The following is a 21599-nucleotide window of genomic DNA, read 5'->3' on the forward strand; positions in this document are numbered from 1 at the left end:
TATGTTCGTTATATCTGTGAATCAAAGAGCACCTTTTAGCCATTTTTCTACATAATTCTAATCTGCATATTAGGGATGGATGAAAGGGGGAAAAAAACGTGATATTGTAGTTTTAAAAATATTGGAATAAACGATAATATCGAGTCCAACTGCACTTCTCCCTCTTGCATAGACACAATGACAACCTTAACCCTAACCCAGTCCTAAGCTTAACCATAAGTGGCCAAACAAAACACAAGTCTTATGTCCCCACAATGCAGGGTTTTTTCCCTCACATTGTGGGCACTGATTAGTGGTGCTGATCAGCGTTTTTCAGTCTCTGTTAAATGATTGATCCTTGGGCCGGATTCTTTTTAAAAAATATGTCACTGTTGGGCCACAGTTATCTACAACAGTGGTTCACAGACTTTTGGTATGTGCTTTGTGTGTTATTGCATATTTATACATTCTAACCACCGCCAACACGCTTAGTGCCCAATGGGCTCTGCTCGCCTTCAAAGGCACCGTGACCTTAATAGGGAGGGGTACCTGCTCTCCTCTTATTCTACTCATATTGTTCTGTAACAGCAGTAGCGTTTGGCTATGAGGTGTTTGTGATAAAATACTTATGAATCCCCCTCCGTGGCACAAACCTTATTCAGCTTTTAAAACCCTTAACAACATAGATTAATCCCAAATGATAAGCCCAGGTTATTGCACACCGTTGCATACTGCAGAAGGAATAGTCATCTCTGTAAACTGTAGAGGTTTACATTATCGTACATGTGCGAGATGGGTCCATGATTCAGTTTGTCAGGAAACTCTACGTATTGTCAGTAGAAGCTGACCAGCAGTTTCTGGGGTGTTTGCTTTGCTGAGACTAGATAGTCAAAGACGCAAGGAAATTTAATCATAAATGTGCATTACTTGCGGTTCCGTCCGCATCTGGACTGGTGGGGACCCCTAGCATATGCATTGCGGTTAATTTTTTTTGCGTTATTTTATTTTTTTTGGTCCACATTTAGCACAATTAAGGACTAGAAAATGAAAAGCATCCCTAAGCTTTTGTACGTCCCAGGCTATCAGCAGTACCGGTTTTCACTGGTACTTTCTGTTTCTCCCCTTAGGTCTGTAAGGGACTTCTTTTTATCTTTTAATGAATTATATCGTAATAAATTGTATCAAAAGCATAAAGGTGGAATGGGTAACTGTACATCACGGACTGAATGCTGAGTCGTGTCCACTGCTTCCCTGAATCTGCCATGCAGCTGTGAGTGAGTGAGTGTGAAGTCAGAGGTGGGCAGAAACAGCTTTGGTCTCCAGCAGCCAGTGGCGCTCACAGATAGTTAATTGTTATAATTTTTGTTTGCAGCTGTGTGCAGTGGGCAGAAGCTTCTATGACTTAAATCGATGTTAAGCACATTCAAATGATTTGCTCACGATGTTGCCCCCTCCCGTTAAAAAAAGACGCACCTGTGATGCGTGCCGAATAACCATCAGACAGAGAGGCAAACATCCAGTGGTTGGTTGTTTTTATTTTGTTTTTAATCTTTGGAAATTTTGTATGTGGCCAAACATACAGTGGCAATTTTGCAAAACAATGTTGTATGTGAGAGTCAAATGTATTCGTGTCTTTAGAAAAAAAACTGTTATAATTGGGTGGGGAAAACTTTGAAATAAATTCAGATTGGAAACCATTTTAGCATTGATAAATGTTGACATTTACAAACGACTGTTCTTGCTTTTGGCTTGCGGCGGCAGTAACTTCTAACGAGGCTGTTGTGAAGGCGAAAACCGCAACGTCAAAATGAAGCCTGTACAAGAGATTAGGACTCCTGGATTTCTCTAAATGTTTGACAGCATGCTGTAAAAACAGTTCAAAACATTTCCATTGTTTAAATTCCCCGAGGATATCTCTGGGAATACAGTAGCTCTTATTGTGCCGTACTATGGCTGAACAAAACGGTCCAAGACACTTAGCACGCACCATTGTCTAAATTAGTATTCTTTATTTGTAGGAGATGCACATCTTGCCAGTTTGCACTGCATGTTAGAGATGTCAGTCCAGATGCATTGTGTTATTTTAAAGATGAGTATTATTTATTTATTTATTTAAATGCCAGAAACGTCCATGGTTTATATGAACCTGGCTGGGTGGATGATTTTCTCTGTACTATAGATCTGCTGGTACAAAGCAATAATGATCAGTGTGACACTTCACCGTTGCCACAAAGTCAAACCGATGGGTCACTTGCTGTGCCCCCACAGCATGAAAATGCCACGAGACTGTCCCGGCTGTGCTGTCGGGCATTATTCTGCTGGCCAAGCTTGTTTGCACATCAGTGACAGAGTTTGGCGATGGCAGGGACGTACAGACGCGGCGGATTTATTATTCGGTGTCGCAGCTACAGAAGCTCGGAATTCAAATATTTGAACTTTCCCGCTTGGGTTTGGGGATTTGCTGTTACAGCGAGAATATGGTGGAAAACGGAGAGAAGGCTAATTATGGCCACAAATAAGCTCCAAGTGTCACATAGACCTTAAATTTAGGCCGTAAAGGCTGGCTTGGAAGGGATTGGCCCTGTGTTTGCTAAATATACACAAAGGTATTTTAAGACGATAGCTTTGAAATAGCGTGGTCACTAGATCTGTAAGGAGCTCTGAAGTTTTTTTTTGCATGTTTAATTAGTCGTAAAGCCATGAATTTAAAACACAAATGAAGATGCTTTGAATAAAGAATACATTTTTGATTTGTGCTTGTTTGCCTTACATGCGAGGTGTGTGAGGAATGTTTGACATTAACAGTAACTGACTTGTAAGAATAAATGTGTGTTTTTGTCCAAACTGCATTGCAGAGTGTATAAATAAGCCCTTCCCATCCTTCCTCTGTTGTATTTAAAGCACGCTTTTAAGAGTGTGAAACGATCACATTTATGAATGTTAAAGCTGGCTTTGATAAGGGACTGGAAAAATGAGCAGAATGGTATATTTGCATATTTGGTTATTGAATATGTACACATTTCTCCATTTTGCTGTATCAATATGGCTGTTTGTGTATGTTGTTTAATGTTTGGTTACAGTTATTAGAGACCTTTCAAAGTAGCACACGTTCTACATTTAATGTTCAAATGTCACATTTAGCTCTTGCGAAGAGTAAAATAGATGACTTAAGAGCCTACGATAAATGAAGGCCTTTTGTGAAAGCTAAATTTAATATTTAGTGTTTTATAATAAATAAAAATAACATGCATAGTAATAATAAATCACAAAAAAACTCTTAAAGGATCTGAAGTTCTTTCTTTCTTACCCTACCTACACATATCAAATAGGAAATAGTCAAATTGTTACATTACAAATTGAGTATTTTTCTCAATCAGTAGTGCACTTAATTAAAAATAAATGCTCAGACCCTAAAAGATCTGTGAAATGCTACCACCGTGACCTGTGTTCACTTTCAAATCAGCCAAAAAATAGCCGCACATAAGGGTGCTCACGGCCCTGCAGGATTTTCTGCCTTCTGTGTCAGTCTGACACTCAGTGCCTCATTCTCATCTGTTTTATCCTACAATCTGCGCGTCTGCAAATATCCTGCTGTTGTCTTACAGATTCTGAATAAATATGTGAATACATTTTCCACAGTATAACTTCTTCCATTATGTGACTGAAAAGATCATTCAGTCCCACTCTTGTTCTCCTCTTAAATGTACAATATCTGTCAGCTTGGAAGGCCTGGAAGTGAGGCTTGGTTCCTCACACCTTGCTTTCATTTACAAAAATACACTGCAGGTTTCCGAATTGAAAACAGTGTAGTTGTTGCCATGGAGGATTGTCATAGTTTTAAGTCACAAAAAATGTAGGTACATTTTGCCACTAGTTTTGTGGTATTAATGTTCTTTCCTCCTTAAATGGCCAGCTCAGGTTCCCTCAGTTTTGTGGTATTAATGTTCCTTCCTCCTTAAAGGGCCAGCTCAGGTTCCCTCAGTTTTGTGGTATTAATGTTCTTTCCTCCTTAAATGGCCAGCCCAGGTTCCCTCAATTTTGTAGTATTAATGTTCTTTCCTCCTTAAATGGCCAGCTCAGGTTCCCTCAGTTTTGTAGTATTAACGTTCTTTCCTCCTTAAAGGGCCAGCTCAGGTTCCCTCAGTTTTGTGGTATTAATGTTCTTTCCTCCTTAAATGGCCAGCCCAGGTTCCCTCAATTTTGTAGTATTAATGTTCTTTCCTCCTTAAATGGCCAGCCCAGGTTCCCTCAGTTTTGTAGTATTATTGTTCTTTCCTCGTTAAATGGCCAGCTCAGGTTCCCTCAGTTTTCTAGTATTAACGTTCTTTCCTCCTTAAAGGGCCAGCTCAGGTTCCCTCAGTTTTGTAGTATTAACGTTCTTTCCTCCTTAAAGGGCCAGCTCATGTTCCCTCAGTTTTGTAGTATTAACGTTCTTTCCTCCTTAAAGGGCCAGCTCAGGTTCCCTCAGTTTTGTAGTATTAACGTTCTTTCCTCCTTAAAGGGCCAGCTCAGGTTCCCTCAGTTTTGTAGTATTAACATTCTTTCCTCCTTAAAGGGCCAGCTCATGTTCCCTCAGTTTTGTAGTATTAACGTTCTTTCCTCCTTAAAGGGCCAGCTCAGGTTCCCTCAGTTTTGTAGTATTAACGTTCTTTCCTCCTTAAAGGGCCAGCTCAGGTTCCCTCAGTTTTGTAGTATTAACGTTCTTTCCTCCTTAAAGGGCCAGCTCAGGTTCCCTCAGTTTTGTAGTATTAACGTTCTTTCCTCCTTAAAGGGCCAGCTCAGGTTCCCTCAGTTTTGTAGTATTAACGTTCTTTCCTCCTTAAAGGGCCAGCTCAGGTTCCCTCAGTTTTGTAGTATTAACGTTCTTTCCTTCTTAAAGGGCCAGCTCAGGTTCCCTCAGTTTTGTAGTATTAACGTTCTTTCCTTCTTAAAGGGCCAGCTCAGGTTCCCATGATGTCCCCAAATGGGTCAGTGCCTCCAATCTATGTGCCTCCTGGATACATTTCGCAGGTGAAATTCCGGCTTTTGTCTACCTTCTGACATCTGTAGTTATTTCCAACAGGTTAGATCAGCCAGTTCTCAAATGAGAACATCTCTGTAATGCTAACACAATAGAAGAGGCCAGTGAAAAAAACAGTATAATCAATGGTATTTATTTTCTTATTCTATAATTGTTGACATGTGATTCACCCAGGAATCATATGACATGGGTAAATCAAGCTGTATGTCATTCCTGAAATTCCCAGCATTGTAATGGAGCATGAGGAAGCTTGTAATTCTCTCGCCCTGCGTTAAAGGTCATCGAGGAGAATGGAGTGCGACGTGTTCTGGTCTTACCTCAGCGGGAATTTCATCCGGGAAGCCACTCCCCGCTGCACCCCCCATCTGCGGGCCCGGCCCCGCCCCACAGCCACCTCTCCACCTTCATACCTCACCCCGCCATGCTTCCCCAACCCCTTGCCATTTACCCTGCCGTGGTGAGCGGAGCTGGAGACATGGCATCTCAGTTCATCCCTCAGTATCATGCGCTGCAGTTCTGCGAGCAAGGTGAGCAAATGGAGGCAGTGATGGCACCTCTGGTGCTGTTATAGTTTTGGTTTATTTTGGTTTATTTTCTTCTCAATTTTATAGTCGCATATCACTGGAAGATGGGGAGATCGACTGAGAAATGCATTGTTAGGCGATTTTTATCATTGTGTGAACATCATAGAGTATACTTGCATAATATGTAGATGGTATAGGCTAATGTACACCTAGGCCATTTGGTATAGGCTAATGCACACCTAGGCCATGTGGTATAGGCTAATGTACACCTAGGCCATTTGGTATAGGCTAATGCACACCTAGGCCATGTGGTATAGGCTAATGCACACCTAGGCCATGTGGTATAGGCTAATGCACACCTAGGCCATTTGGTATAGGCTAATGCACACCTAGGCCATTTGGTATAGGCTAATGCACACCTAGGCCATGTGGTATAGGCTAATGCACACCTAAGCTTACCAAATAGCGTGCTGCCTAAAATGGTCCTACAGTAGGTACTTTGTACGCACCATGGTATAAATCGATATTCATTTTTTGGTGGAGGTGCGGTGCAAATTGACAATAGCCATGGAATTTCCGTGCTGTGGCGGCACAGCAAGCAACCGATAAAAGCGTACAGTTAATGTAAAGTGTTGCCAAACATTTTACATGAATCGATATTTTCTTAATTTAAGTATAAGGAAATGAATTTCTCTCATGTTTAACCTGTAGACACTGCTGTTTTTGTTGAGTAAGCCATGTGTTCTGAGCTGGTTTAACATGGGATGTCAGAGTCCTCGCCCCCCCCCAATGACCCTGTACAGGACGAGCATTTAGCAGCTGATTGGATGAATTACTATTCTGCAAACTTCTTTTTGCCTTCTGCAGATCCCCATTCTTCACATGCTCGTGCAGGATTTGTTCCCAGGGACGAAAGGACGAGCAAAACATACGATCGTTTGCAAAAAAAGATCAAGGAGCGCCAAGGGGGCCTGAACAAGGACAAAAGCGGCAGCCCGCCGTCGTCCCCGCAGAAGAGCGCGGGCAGGACCTCCTGGCTGGACGGCCGGAACGGGACTGGAAAGGGACAGGAACCAGCAGCGGCCTCCAGGACAACCACTGCTGCCAAAGCAGGCAAGACTGGAGGCCGTGCTTATGCATAGCCCGGAGTATTCCGGACACACATACAGAGATGGAGCTGTAACCCTCTCTGTGTTCAGAATGCCTTTAATAATATACGTGTGTAAAAACAGGTCAGCTTTCTACTACTCGCAGTGCGTTTGAAGCTCTGACCCTTCGTCTGGGTCTTCTTTTCCTATTTCATTTTAGATTTTTCACTCAAAAATATGACAAAAACGATTGGCACATGTGTTCGAAGTCTAGGAAGCCATATGTACAGAGCACAAGACCTTTGAGGAGTTAGCTTTTTTTTTTTTTTGCACTTTGCTTTTCAACTGAACTCCCCAACGCTGCCAGTTCCCAGACACGCGATGCAAACGGAAATTTGGCCTCCGATAAATCTGACTGTGGGTCTGTCGCATAATCGGGAGCGCTGTGCCAGCCGTGATATGTAGGCTACACAATTGGATTGCAATTCAGGGCAAAGCTGAGCACCGGCCAGCGCTGCAGACTGGCTGTGTGTGCTCCTGTACGCAAAACATCGCGGTTTTAGATGACAAAGGCGCACGAAAAGAAGCTGTTGAGAAAATGTCTTTCCGTAGAAATTAAGCGGTTATGAAGTTTTATGATATTCTTTTTAATCTTTTCATTTTAAAACCACCTTCATCGAAGTCTTTGGTAATTCACTTTCTGTATTAACATAAAGTAGCACAGCAGTCTTGTTCAGTTAGACTAGCTTAGAAAGCTAAAAGAAGCCAGCATAGAATGTGGAAGAGGCATTGTTGTTAATAATAATAATGATGATAATAATGTTTATGTAGTATAAAAGGTTAAAAGTAAGTTTTAAGCCCAGCTCCTAGCAAACAGCTTGCGGCTGTATGATTTAATTTTTTTTATCGTTTCTAGAACTCGATGAAAAATCCATGGCATTCCAAGTACTGTTGTCTGCTATCAGCAAGCCAGTTGTGAGTATGGGGACAGTTGTTTTGTGTTTTTGTTTTGTGTGTTTGTGGGGTTGTGTGACCGCTTATACGTATCTTTCAGAAGTGTTTTCAGGAAGCTCAACTCACTGTTTGGAAGTATTATCTTTGCATTCCTCCATTCCAGTTCTGAGATTTGAATTAAGCCACACAGTTTTCTTTTTGGAATAGTTGATAGAATAGTTAAACTCGGACATCCCGTGAGAAATAGCAGAGTTACTGACAACTGCATGGGTAAATAAGTGTCATTCACCCTCCGATTGGACTGCAAGTGCGTGTAATTGAATCATGGATTTTCATTGTTGTTTTTAAGCGTAGTCAAGGTGGGGGTCACATTTTCCATTGCTATGTGTTCCTTTAAGTCCTTGATTTATTTAACTGTTGGCTGGATGAGTACTGGAAATGTCTCATGGTTGTAACCCTTGAAGATGGCTAGGAAATTAACATTGAATGCTTAGGTTACGGGCATGATTCTGATAGAGTGGTATTACAGAGCAAAACATTGTGCATGTAACCTGCCACCACACAGCTTGTATGGACTATGATTTATGGGACTTACACAAAAATGTTCTGAGGGCAGAAGGGAAAATGATTGGTTCAGGGAGACAACCAATCAGATTGTAGAGGAGGTGGTTCCAAACAACTGGAGGAGGTGGAACCAACCAGTCAGATGTCTTGGTCCTGCCTCTTCTTGTTGCTTGGACCCACCTCCTCTACAATCTGATTGGTTGTCTCTCTGAACCAATCATTTTCCCTTCTGCCCTCAGAACATTTTTGTTGAAGTAAAACTCCAACGAGCTGGAATATCACACATCCATGCTTTGTGATTATACCTTCTGCAACATGGGTGCCTCCTGGATTATTTGTGGGCCCTCTGCTTCAAGATCTTCTTATGTTGGGTTTCTGAAAGTCTTACTGTGTTGTATTAATATCACCCATCGCCTCAGTTGTGTACAACTGTTTGCTTTTTTTTGTTCAGTACGTTTTTTTTGTCTGTGTGAGATGTCACATACTCCCTTCTGCGTTTATGTATGACAACAATATTTTGAAAATATACAACTTTATTTGAAAAGTAATTAGGCGTAAATGTTCCCTCGAGGGTAAATACACCCTAAGGTTGAATAAAATGGCTGATTGAAGCCGTATGATCGGAATGTCCAGATGAATGTCGCTCCCTCCGCACTCCAGGTGACGGACATCCAGGCCCGATCTGCCGTCCTCACGTGGAGCTCGCCTTTGAGGTCAGACAGCGGAGATGGAGAAGACAAGGGCGAGAATGACCCCCGTGATCCGCTCAGCTATGAAGTCACGGTCTCTAACACTGGCAAGGATGGGAAGTACAAGACCGCCTACAGGTGGGTGTGGGTTTGCGTAAGAGCGCCGTGTGGTTGCTGGTTATATACAATCATTCTGAGCTACGCTGACACTTCTGGCAGCTTTTTATGCTAAGCAGCGCTTACTGATATGATGTCTACCTCACAGTACTCTTGTTCTTAACCCATATTTTGTGAATTTTCAGTGGCGAAGACTTGACTGTGACTTTAGAAGCTCTCAGACCAGCAACTGATTATCATGCAAGGTTTGGGATTTTTTTGTTTAGATTTTTCTTTATTTTATATAAATATAGCATTTGCTTAGAATTACAACATTTGTACTGTGGATGAACTCTCGCTGAAAACTGTCCAGTAAGTTTTTTTTTATTAATTAATATTCTGTTATGTTTTAGTACTATTGAAATTGCCTGAGCACAGAAGCAGTGCGGTGTTTCCTGAGGTTACGGGGGGGTATTGCTGGATCATTTTTGGATAAATATGTTTCGTATGTGTGAATAAAACAACAGTCAGCTGTGGAGAGTGGAAGGCCATGCTGTGCGTATGTCGGGGATAATGTGAGTTATGTGCCTGTCGCCTTTCAGGGTGGGGGCACTTTGTGACCATTTACAGGGGCATTCCTCTGAGGCTGTGAGCTTCACCACCCTCAGCTGTGAGCCGGACACCCCCGCTGCCCCCAGGAAGTCCAGCGGCAACAAAAACACCATACTGCTTCAGTGGAAGGTGAGCTCCACGATTTTCTTTCAGGTTGCAGAATAATATAATATCTCGTTTTTTCCGTTTGTTTATTTTTTTTGTTTTTATTTGCAGGCTCCTTGTGATAATGGATCTAAAATACAGAATTACATTCTGCAGTGGGATGAGGTACGTCAGTATTTATAGGATTTATGTATGTATAGTTTTTTTTGGAAGATGACTAGTTTCACGGGTCTAGTGGCTGGCCTTTATATACATATTTGTACTTGGTTTCAGTTGCAGTTTGTGATAAATGTGGTATCATATCAAGTAAACCTGCTAATGGCAAAAACATTCTGTCCAGGCTTCGGTGTGTACTTTACTTATTATGCATATAAACAGTATTTTGTTGGTTTTCTTCAGACAAGCTAATGGTAAGCCATAAAGATATATATTTTACCATTTTTATTGCAAAATTTTATATTTATTGGCTAACTATTACATTGATTAAAAAATATAATCCTGTGGGTTGTATCACAAAGTTGGATTTCTTACTTAGCCGGATAACTTGTCGAATATAAGGTACCCTAGATATTGCAGTGACAAACAAAGATGATTATCTGAAGGAATTTCTGAGGCTTGTTGCATTCTTATGAAAAAAAAAAGGCTGATCGTAACATTTTAACGGAATTTCACCTTAAGTCTCAGCACCTTTGCGAATCGTTAAATCAAAATAACAGTTGGTATCGTACAGGGCAAGGGAAATGGGGAGTTTGAGCAATGCTACTATGGACCCCAGAAGCAGCATCGTGTGGCCAAGCTTTTACCAGCATCCAAATATACGTTCCGCCTGGCTGCCAAGAATGACCTGGGGACAAGGTAGCTACCGTACTCCGTTATGGAGTTTCAGACGTTAACGCACACCATCAGTGGTGATTTCGCTAGTCTGCATTTGACACACCGTCCTTCGCCGCTGACCCCCATGGGTTTCTCCCCCCGCAGCGCCTTCAGCGAGCCAATCAGCCTGTTCACCTCCTGCAGCGTGCCCGCCTCCCCACCTCGGCCGGCGCTCCTCAAGGCAGGAGTCACCTGGCTGACCCTGCAGTGGCAGCGGCCGGCCTCTTCGCCCAAGGATGATGACATCCTGTACACCCTGGAGATGGAGGAGGACGGCTCAGTGAGTGTCTGCTTGCTCAACGACCAGCCACCCAGCTTCTGCAAAGCCTCCAAGCCATCTTGAAGAAATAGCCCATACTTTTTCATATAATGAGCTTTTACTGTTTCCATTTCCCTTAACTAAGTAAAATGTATTTATATGACATTTGGAGTGGCCCAGTGGTCAGCACTGTTGCCTCACACCTCTGGGACCTGGGTTCGAGTCTCTGCCATGGTTCCGGACCCCCCACGATCCTGAATAGGACAAGCAGTTACAGAAGATGGATGGATAGATGACATGCAGTTTTTTAAATGTATTCTAATCCCATTACAAAATAATTTGCCAAGACTGCCTACACACAATTTATGATGTACGTGTAATATTTTTTCATAGAACTGTATGTACTGACTTACAAGTCACTCAAGATATCAGAATAAATTAAACAGGACTGAAGTGTAATTTGCAGCCGCCTTCGCTGAAGCTGTCTGTGTTCTTTAGTGTCTCTTGTTTTTTTTTCCCAATGTATATAGGGTTATGGCTTCAAGCCGAAATATGACGGTGAAGAAGTTTCCTATACGATTAAGAACCTTTGTCGCAGTACAAAGTACAAGTTCCGGGTAAGGAGCGTGCGTGTGCTTCTCTGCTGCCTTTTGCCCTCCCTCAGGCTTTCGTTATTGGAGTGTGGCTCAGCTTTGGAAAATGTAGAGGACGGGGTCTTCGTCAAGGTGCTGTAATTATGCGTTCTTCAACAGGTAGCTTTTTGCTGGATTGTGTGCAAAAGTATCCCTCAGCCCGACTCTCGCCCCCCCTCCGGACAGTCCCTGTTTTTGCTCCCTCCCAGCTTCCTGCCAGGTGCTCCACCTTTTTGCACCCTCCCAAAAACATGGACTGTCTGGCAGGGTCCCCATGGAAACTGGTTTATACACTGTCTGTGTCTGTATCTCCCTCTTAGACCATGTGGATGACGTTCCCCTTAATGTTCTTCCCAGGTAATTGCCTACAACACGGAAGGAAAGAGCGTTCCCAGTCAGGTGGCCGAATTTACTACGTGCCCGGACAGGCCTGCTCGTCCCGGCCTGCCTGCGCTGAAGGGAAGGCCGAACTCCCATAGCTTCCGATTGGCCTGGGGTGAGACCTTCTTGGAGGGATTGTTTCTTAATAATAAACATGTATAATAGTGATGCACCTGTGTGATCTTCAGTAAAAGAAACCCCCGTTCTTCTGGGAGGGGCTGGCAAGTGTATGAGATGCATGTTTGGTATTTATCACAGCACACAATGAAAGGGGGGGTCGCTCCCTATGCATTAAATGTCAAGTGTCCGGTTCCATAAGTAACGAATGGTTCTTGAGTGATAAACTGACCCCTCACGTTTTGTATTAACTATTAATATAAGTACCAAGAAAAATATCTGGAAAAAGCAAAACAATTGTAGTATAATTTTGGTAAAATGATTGATGCTGAACTATGTATTGAACGGAATTGGGGGATTTAATTTCCTAAGTACAGTTTGCCACCGTAAAAATTCCCCAGCCATGTAAAATTCATAATTAGCTTTGTTTGTCCTGCTCCTGCAACATCAAACATGATCTCGTTCCAGAGGCCCCAAAAGATGATGGCGGTTCAGAGATTACAAAATACAGCGTGGAGATTTCAGAAGACACAAGCGGTACGTTCTTATTTAAATATCTTCTGTTTATTTTCTGTTCGAAGTGATGTAATGAATTCAAGTATGACAGCAGTATGCATAACGATGCAACCACAATGCACGATAGCTGAGTACTAGCTTTGATAAATAAAAAAAAAACTGTATAAAAGTAGATCTTAATTTAATTTTGGAAACTTAGTTGGCCTGTTTTTAATATCATTTTCGCCAGCTGTCTGTTATAAGAAGGTACGCTTAATGGTAATTCTGCTACATTTCAAAATGCTATGGGAATATGTTTTTACCTACAAATGGTTATTGAAAAGAATTTGATACAATATAAATGAATAACCGTGCTCAGGGACTGTCCCTGATTTTCCCACCTGGTGCTATTTGTGCCTTTAATAACTTTAAAAAAGTTACTGAGTAACATGTATTGCACGCGTGCTCGCTATGCAATTCTTCAGCTGCGGCCTAATTAAAATTTTCATTGCACCCTCCACGGAAACATTCTTCTTGGTGTTCTGACAGTGTCCTAGTTATTGACTATAACTCGGTCACCATTCTGCACTACTTGTATAAACGTCCTGCAATGATTTGTAGCCATAATATAAGCCTCTGAAATCTTTGAAGAATATATCAAAAGCCTTTAATAGCCAGTGCAGGGGAGTGTCATGTGTTTGCTTGAATACAGGGTAAAAAAGAGGAACTGAGGGTGGAAGAAAGAGCAGGAGAGCTGGGCTGTGACTGATGCACAGTATATTACTGTGTCCCAGCCCAATCCTCGGGGGGCCCCCAGCCGGTCCATGTTTTTGCACCATCCCAGCTCCCTGCCAGACGGTCCATATTACTGCTAAGGAGCTGGGAGAGTGCAAAAACATGGACCGGCTGGGGATCCTGAAGGAACGGGTTGAGAAGCACTGCTGTAGACGACTCTGCTTTTAATTCTCTGTTTGGCTGATTTGCGCTTCAGAAGCGTCTTGGAAGACAGTGTACAGTGGATCAGCCCTGGAGCACATGTGTGAGGGTCTGAAACCTGGGTGCACCTACCAGGTCAGGGTGTCCTGCATCAGCAGTGGAGGCCAGAGCCCCGTGAGTCGTTTGCATGCACCACACGCAGCATTCCTGCGGCATGAGCTCATATTTTATGTATGAGTCGTCATTCATGTGTGAGCTTCTGACTTCCTTCAGATAGGGGTCACTGGAAATTGTTGGAGCTGAATGGGTTAACAGTGGTTGTTTGTTTTTATATATATATCGGCCATAAATTTCTTTGTAGACGTCCTTCTTACAGTCATGGAGCTAGATTGATAGTACCTGTCTTTCCTGTTTCAGTGTGTTTCAACACTGAAGTCCTGAGATTATTATTCTTGTTTTTCCTGGCACAGGTATCCGAGTCTCTGCGGGTAGAGACCCTGCCTGTAGCTCCCGGACCTTGCCTTCCTCCCAGGGTGGCTGGGAAGCCGAAAGCCCGGGAGCTGCAGTTACGCTGGGGTGAGCCTCCCACACAGGGACATGCTATCTGGATTCGAACATGATTCAGCAGCTCGTATGTGTATGAAAGGGGGCAGCTCAGTGGGCGGGGCTTTGTCCTCAGTCCCCCGCGGCGGGGGTGCACGTGTCATGTGCTTCTTCTCTCATTTTTTGCACAGATTTCCTTCAGCTTCCGTTTCTTCCTGTAGTCAAAAAATATGTGGCTAGGTGATGTGGCGTCTCCAAGTAGTCCACAGCTGGACAGTGTGGTTCCTGGAATAGAATCGGATGGATGGATGGATGGATGGATGGAAAAGTTTGTGTGTGGCCTAAGTAGTCCACAGCTGGACAGTGTGGTTCCTGGAATAAAATCGGATGGATGGATGGATGGATGATGGATGGATGGATGGATAAGTCTTTGTGTGTGGCCTATAAACTGGTTTGTGTGGGGGTGATGAGGCAGAGAATCAGCTAGTCATGATCAGCCTGTCCTCACGGTTTTGCAGGACCCCCCCAGGTTGACGGGGGCAGTGCAGTGTCGTGCTACAGCCTTCAGATGGCATGCGTGCAGACGGAGGAGTACAGGGAAGTGTACCAGGGTTGCGACCCGGACTATACCGTGAGCGGCTTGCTGCCTGGCACTGCCTACAGCTTCAAAGTGCGAGCTGGCAACAAGGCCGGGGTGAGGCGCACAACTGCAAACAAAATTCCTTTTAAAGTAGCGTTTAAAAGGGGACCCCCCCGACAGTCCACGTTTTTGCTCTCTCCCAGCATCGTGTACCAGTCAAGCACCTGGTGCCGGTATTCTGGGAGCTGGGAGACGACAAAAAACGTGGACATCATCAATAAATTATTAGTTCATTGATTGATTATTTTGTCGTGTAAGCCCACAAATGCAGTGACGGACATCAGCTGCCGGTTATTGACTTGCTTTGTTTTTTTGTTTTCTTTGATTGATCAGTACGGGCCCTTGTCTGAACAATGTGAAGTGACGACCTGCCCCGGGGCCCCTGAACAGTGTAAGGTGCTTCAGGTGGCCTGCAAGTCGCCCACGTGTGCCGTGATCAGGTGGGAGGTGAGGCCCCTGCCGGAATGCACTTATGTCTCAGAAGCGCGTAAAATAAAGGTGATGGTGAGAATTTAGCGTTTAATCTGAGTGGGGGTGAGTCGTGTCTTCTGGTCGTTACTAAGTTGGGTCCTGCTTTCAGTAAAGGGGGGCGGGGGTAGGATGATCCCTGTTCCCTAAAAAATTCAGAACATGATTGGACTTCTCTGGATTGGGGGCCCTGTATGATCTGCTGTCATGGGGCCCGGAATCTCCAGCGGCACATTTAGCATTTTCAGCCGGCGCTCTCTCCCGTCCGCAGACGCCCCAGTGTAATGGCGCCCCAGTGGCAGAGTACCGACTGGAGTGGGGAGCAGCTGAGGGCAGCATGCAGACCTGCTACTCGGGGCCCGCGCTGAGCCACGAGGTCAGGGGGCTCCAGCCAGCCACCTACTACTTCTGCAGAGTACTGGTGAGTGGCTTCTTTCTATCCCATCTGCTGGTGTAGTGCAGCTCCTGGGCAGCACTGTGTGAAAGGTCATGCTCTTAGGCACAGAGGCGACCTTTTAGATGATCTTCATGCTGGCGTGCAATTATGTGTTAGCTTGTCCATTACGTAACCTCTGCTAAAGTCACCCCAATATTTGGGGCAACCGTCCAATACGTCCATGTAGTTCTTGACTTGGACCCACTAGCAAACCTTTGGAATAATGAAGTATTGGTTAGCCAGTCTTAATGAGTTAAATTGTGAAATTTAAGGAGTGCATGGAGCGGTTGGGGTGCCCCTGAGGTTTGGGAACCAAAGCGGTGTTCGTGGAACCATCCTGCAGGACATCAGTGGCTTGTTAGGAAAGGGGAGAAATCCTTGTTAGTTTTTGTTGTTGCTTTTCATTTGCCTGTTCTAATGCTAAATTGTTTTTTTTTGAGCAAATAGTTTCTACCAAGATAAGTCGCTTTAAACGTTTTCTTTGCCTAAGACTTTTTGTACGCATATGTCACTGTAAGCTATGTTCAGGTGTTTCTCGTAATTTTACTTTCAGCTCAGGGATGTGTAACGTTCATCTGTTTTCATCATTCAGCTCAGGGATGTGCAACGTTCATCTGTTTTCATCATTCAGCTCAGGGATGTGTAATGTTCATCTGTTTTCATCATTCTACATTAACCGTTATTGTTCTTCCTCCAGTCACAGTGCTTATTTTTCTCAAGTCCAATGGCTTAGTGATAAAGAGCAGCCATTTTAGTTTATTTTTTCTTAACTGTAATTCTGTGTATTTTCTAGATCTCTCTGGATTTCTGTATTTTCACATTCCAAAATCATTAACACTGGCGCTGTGGCATCTGCTTTTGTCAACTGCTCTGTGATTTGTGTTGGTTTTTGTACTTTTTATTTTTAATTGCGAGCCCCCCACACTTGCGCCTCCTCTTGTGCACCACGCGCGTTACCAAAAGGTCGCTCTGAAACGCGGCGGGACAGCGTCCGCTGAGAGTCGTGCTGACGGCGAACTGTGCTGTGTCGCGGTCTCATGCAGGCAGTGAACGCGGCGGGGGCGGGGCCTTTCTGCGAGGCGGCGACCTGCCAGACACCTTGCTCCGTGCCGGCAGCCGTGAGCAACATTCACGCTCTGGAGGACTCCGAGCTGAAAGAGGAGATGGAAGTGGCGGGTGACGGTGCCGAGGATGGCGCCGGGCGGGACACGTCCTCCTCCTTCTGCCCTTCCTCCTGTCTTGGTCTGCGCTGGGATACCCCATGTGACCATGGAGCAGAGATCACCTCCTATTGCATTGACTTGGGAGACCGCCAACCCATCGTTGTGGGGCCAGTCACACGCTACATCATACAGAATTTGCAGCCTGAGACCAGCTACAGGTGAGGCACAGGAGCTGCAACCTGCTGCCAGAACATCACTAGAGCAGTAACACTTGCTGCTAGATCATTACACAATAGCTACTGGCTTTTAGAAGCTGACACAATAGAGTCTGCACAAGTTCTCATTTCTACAAACACCACTTGATCGTTGATGTTCGTCGATCTGCATCATTTTCCAGCCTGTTGACTACGAGCTTTACCGTAACTTACAGCCTATAACTGCAGTCCTTTTTTCCTCGCCCCAGGATACGAATTCAGGCCCTGAACAGTTTAGGCTCTGGACCCTTTAGCCACATAGTCCGGCTGAAAACCAAGGCGTTGCCCCCACTGCCCCCGCGACTGGAGTGCGCTGCCATCAGCCACCAGACCCTGAAGCTGCGCTGGGGAGATGGTTCGGCCAAAGGCAGCTCGGACGCCGTACAGTACGAGCTTCAGATGGAAGACAAGAATGGAAGGTAGCTGAGGAAATGAAGGATTTGGCTGTTGTGTGAATGAAATATGACATGAAATATCATATGTTCTCATGTCTGTACTGACTGGCAGTTTTTAAACTCGAGTCATGTTTATATAGCGCGTTTCACAAAAATGTCACCCCAGGGCACTTTACATGGGCGTGTTGTGATACATTACAATACCGTCAATACAGAATAATACGAGAACATACGAGAATCATGTCTGGGAAACCTGATGGATGAAACTGGCTGGTTGTAATTGACTTTCTCTCCCTTCCATATGCTGGGAAGATTCATGTCTTTGTATAAAGGGCCTTGCCACACACACAAGGTGCAGAGGCTGAACGAGTCTACCTCTTACGCACTCCGCATCCGCGCCTTAAACGAGGCTGGAGAAGGGCCCTTCTCAGATGTTTACACATTCACCACCCCGCTTTCCCCTCCCGGGCCTCTGAAAGGTAAGGCCTCTCTCTCAGCCAGTCTCTTTGTCCAAAATAGACTGGCTTTTTATTGCAGTTATTATAAAACAGTTTCCCCACCAGTAATGTCCAGGAAACTGCACGCTTTTGGTGAAGGGTCATTAGAATTTTAAAAGTACGATTTCAGTTCTAACCAGAGTCCTGCAGTATATTCATAGATATAACTAAGCCTTTATAGCTGCTTGCAGTTATACTGTAGAGTATTTTCTTCAGTGTGTTATATTCCCCTAATAATAATCCCCTTTTCTTGCCCACGCAGCTCCTCGAATAGACTGCCTGGATGACCATTCTTGCGACGTGAGCTGGGACCCTGTGCCGCCCATGAAAGGAGACTCTATAATTTATACGCTGCAGTGCATGATGGGAAACATGGCGTTCAAACAGGTATGGCACCGCACAATGTTCTGTGTCGGCAAGTAACAAAACAAATCCTTCCAGAATTTAGTTTTTCCAAGTAAAGATTCCATTTTTGAGCAGAATAATATCCCGAAGGTCAGATTTTCCACCCTGTCCTGAAAATCTTGGTTTTGGTTACAAGCACTTCTGCATTTCGGAAACTCCACTATGTATGTTAGAGATGTGTAATCCACTGTTAACCCATTCAGCTCCACAGGCTGAGATGAACAAAATCTCTAACAGATGAATATATACCAGGAAAACTAGTGCAATGAAGTTGAAATTTTATTACATTCACTCAATTAGCAAAAGTCCATTTTCAGATTTTTAATAAAATATAGACTCTTCTGTCCAAATGGACACATATTTTTGTGAGCGAGCAGAATCAGCCGGTCCCTGGTGCCATTGGGGATTGAGATCCATGCTCTGTGTCCCAGCAGGAAATTCCTCTGACACTGGGATTTGAACTGGCAACCTTCCAGTCACAAGCCCAGCATTTGAACCTACAGAGTCAAACACCGCCGTGTAAAATTTATCTTTAGGGGAAAAATTAACTGCAGCAGATCAGATGTCATAGTAGAAATAGTTCTGATTATGATTGCATACCTCATTAGTGTGATGCTCTGCCACTTCGAGGTGAAACCAAAAGGCACAGACCATCTCTCCATGTGCTAAGCATGCATGGCAGAACCTGATATCTTTAACGCTGCCTTATTTCAATGCTATAAATACAGTGAGCCGCAATACCAACAACAGCAACTAAATCTAGTTAAATATTTTACTCCCTCTCCTCATCTAATCAAGACACTGGTCTGGTGCACAATATGCTTAATGAAAATGTGTTGTTCTGGTTAAAATTAAATTCCATCACCCCGGGAAGTACAGGGTCTTCGTCTTACCCCCCTCTACGTTGCTGTACTGACTCGTGCTGTACTTGTCTCCTTCTCTCAGGTATATAAGGGTTCGGCCGCATCGTTTCGGCTCTCGGGCCTGCAGCAGAACACCGAGTACCGTTTCCGCGTCTGTGCCATCCGGCAGTGTCAAGCGCCGTCCGAGCTGAGCGGCCCCTACAGCTCCGCCGCCGTACTGTCCCTGCAGCGCAGTGAGACCGCGGCAGGCAGCATCGCCAGCGGGGCGGGGCCCCGTGGACCCGACGCAGAGCGGCCGAGGGCCAGCCTTACCGACGAGCAGTGTGCCGCCCTCATACTCGTGCTTTTTGCTGTCATCTCTATCCTTATTGCCTTTGTCATCCAGTACTTCGTCATCAAATAATTCACAGTCAGAATAAATTATTTTTTTAAGTTGTCATTCTAGTTTTTTGGTGGTCTTATCTGCACATAAGACTTTGGAAGCTGAGATGGTTAACAAACCTGCAAATATTAGCAGCGGAGATCAAGCCTGGGGAGTCACAGTGGGAACGAGAGCATTATATTTTTATACTGTCCTGTACCGTCTGCTAAACTGGTTTAACGGATTGCACTACGGGTTGTTTTTTCGGAAAGATCGGAGCATTTTCATTTTCAGCAAATTAGGTCTCTGGACCACATCTCTGCGTTTTTTATGTGTTTGATCTGTTATGCTCCTGTTTCTTCAGTTATTACCATTTACTTTTTAGTGTAGCAGAGTTTTATTCTGGTGATAATTAAGCACATACATCGACAGACAAGGTGAAGGGTGTGTGTGTGCTTGTGTGTGTAAGGGCATGTCCTCCAGTATGATGAAGGTAGCGTAGTACTACAGATCGAGTGGTAACTAGTGTTAACGAGAACTTGTGTTATTATACTGCTGATATTCTAAGTACTTTCCCATATTTGCATATGAGAGGGTGGAAAATTGCTTAGGGGTGGGATGATGATCAGTATGTGGGCCTGTAAATTTGTGCTAAAAGGATAAACAGGTGTTTGGGGGGAAGCGTGCTTATTTTAACTGTACCCATATGTTTCAGCTTGGCAAAGAGGTTATTTCTTGCGGAGATCTCTTACTCGATTTGCATCTTTATGAAATGAGGGTGAATGCATGCTCTTCCCGTGATGCGTTACAACCGAAGCCCTACTTGTGAATTTTATAACGTAGGAAAAATGCGAAATCCTGAAACCGTCGGATGTAATCCTTATTTTTTTTTAGTCCAATTAAATGGACACTCAGATTTTATTTTAACACTAGTAGATTCTGTCTTTAGAATGGTAATTTTTCCTTTTTTTAAAAAAAATAATAATTAGCACTTTACTTTTTTTCAATCGTGTATGTTCTTTCATGAAAATGTTTCTTTTTACAAGGAGTTTGCTTTTGCTTTTTCAGACTCACTTAAAATGGAACGAATCAGTTGACCGGTCATACTCATAGTAAGTGTATTTGGATATGCATCTTACTGTCGCAGGCACTCGGACGTCTTGCGACAAATAATGTTTATCTGTTAGACACCTTGTAGTTGACTCTTCTTTGTCATAGTAAATCTCAAATTCCTATTTTTGATAGTAATGAAATGTAATTGCAACTTGTGCCATTTTACATCTGCTTTTATGGCTGTCTTCAATGCTGTGTATTGGGGAGTAAAATTAAATTCAACAAAAAAGTAATTTTGATGTTTGCATTTACCTCACACACTACATTCCAAATGAAATCAAATTCTGGTATATAACCAAAACTTGAAACTGTACACCATAATGTATAATCTCAAATATTGTATATATTAAAAGTGTAACTCAATAGCTATCATATCTACATATAGAACCATGAATAATAAAAGATGATATTCTTATTGGGTCACTTTTTGTCTGTTTGAGCAACCCTAATTTTTCTTTCATAAGTTTATGAACTGAAATACCGGCTTTTCCAGTCTTGAACAAAAGCGATAGATTTTGTTTGGTGTGCGATGCACCTGAGGACATGGACCTGACGCAAGTGCCCTCTACTCCATATCCAATCAGCTGCATTTAAAAAGGTTGCGACTTCTTTAGTTGACCGTGAAATTAGAAAACCTGCAGAGAATTTGAGCATTTTATCATGTGATGGTTACTTTCTTAGAAATTAACAAATGTCAGCTGACTCAATCTACCAATTCATTTCAGTGTCATTCTCAATATACTTCACTAGCAAGACATTTCCAGGACGGCGTACCGCTAACTGCTTTGCTTCTGCAAAATTGCACTAAAGTAGGACTAACAGTAATAGGAAGAACTGTATAATTCATGCGGCACTTTTCTGCATTACGGTCCACATGTAGCGGGCCATGCACACTAAGGGGCCGGTGCTTGACTAGGTTGGGCCAGATCGCCCAGCAATGCACATTTTGTCACCAGGGCTGTCCACGTACAGCCCGGATTTTGCGTCTAGCGGACGTTTCGCACATGGCCTGTTGGAAACTGGTGCCTTCATAAATAGTTGTGATGGCAAACTTGCCTAGCAATGCAACTTCCTCTGCTACACGAAGCTTTTTTGAAGAAGGTTTTAGCAATTCAGTGGCTTAAATGAAGAACACAA

The 21599-nt window shown here is 43.7% G+C and overlaps 1 protein-coding gene across 2 annotated transcripts in view; it reads left to right on the forward strand.

The window, feature by feature from the left end:
* The window catches only part of LOC125712880 (fibronectin type-III domain-containing protein 3A-like), a 32936-nt gene extending 12059 nt beyond the window's left edge, over positions 1–20877 (forward strand). For both annotated transcript variants that reach the window (XM_048983427.1, XM_048983426.1), the window contains exons 4-26: positions 4913–4989; positions 5277–5526; positions 6391–6636; positions 7528–7586; positions 8790–8956; positions 9121–9180; positions 9517–9655; positions 9743–9796; positions 10362–10486; positions 10610–10784; positions 11294–11380; positions 11753–11891; positions 12362–12430; positions 13380–13498; positions 13795–13900; positions 14386–14561; positions 14841–14954; positions 15247–15396; positions 16455–16792; positions 17038–17247; positions 17536–17702; positions 17983–18107; positions 19071–20877. In XM_048983427.1, coding sequence (XP_048839384.1) covers positions 4913–4989; positions 5277–5526; positions 6391–6636; positions 7528–7586; positions 8790–8956; positions 9121–9180; positions 9517–9655; positions 9743–9796; positions 10362–10486; positions 10610–10784; positions 11294–11380; positions 11753–11891; positions 12362–12430; positions 13380–13498; positions 13795–13900; positions 14386–14561; positions 14841–14954; positions 15247–15396; positions 16455–16792; positions 17038–17247; positions 17536–17702; positions 17983–18107; positions 19071–19391 — 3473 coding nt within the window. In that variant the 3' untranslated portion in view covers positions 19392–20877. The remainder of the gene's footprint in view (positions 1–4912; positions 4990–5276; positions 5527–6390; positions 6637–7527; positions 7587–8789; positions 8957–9120; positions 9181–9516; positions 9656–9742; positions 9797–10361; positions 10487–10609; positions 10785–11293; positions 11381–11752; positions 11892–12361; positions 12431–13379; positions 13499–13794; positions 13901–14385; positions 14562–14840; positions 14955–15246; positions 15397–16454; positions 16793–17037; positions 17248–17535; positions 17703–17982; positions 18108–19070) is intronic.
* Positions 20878–21599: the final 722 nt, after the last annotated feature.

Source organism: Brienomyrus brachyistius, chromosome 18, assembly GCF_023856365.1.
Source record: "Brienomyrus brachyistius isolate T26 chromosome 18, BBRACH_0.4, whole genome shotgun sequence".
Lineage (NCBI taxonomy): Eukaryota > Metazoa > Chordata > Actinopteri > Osteoglossiformes > Mormyridae > Brienomyrus > Brienomyrus brachyistius.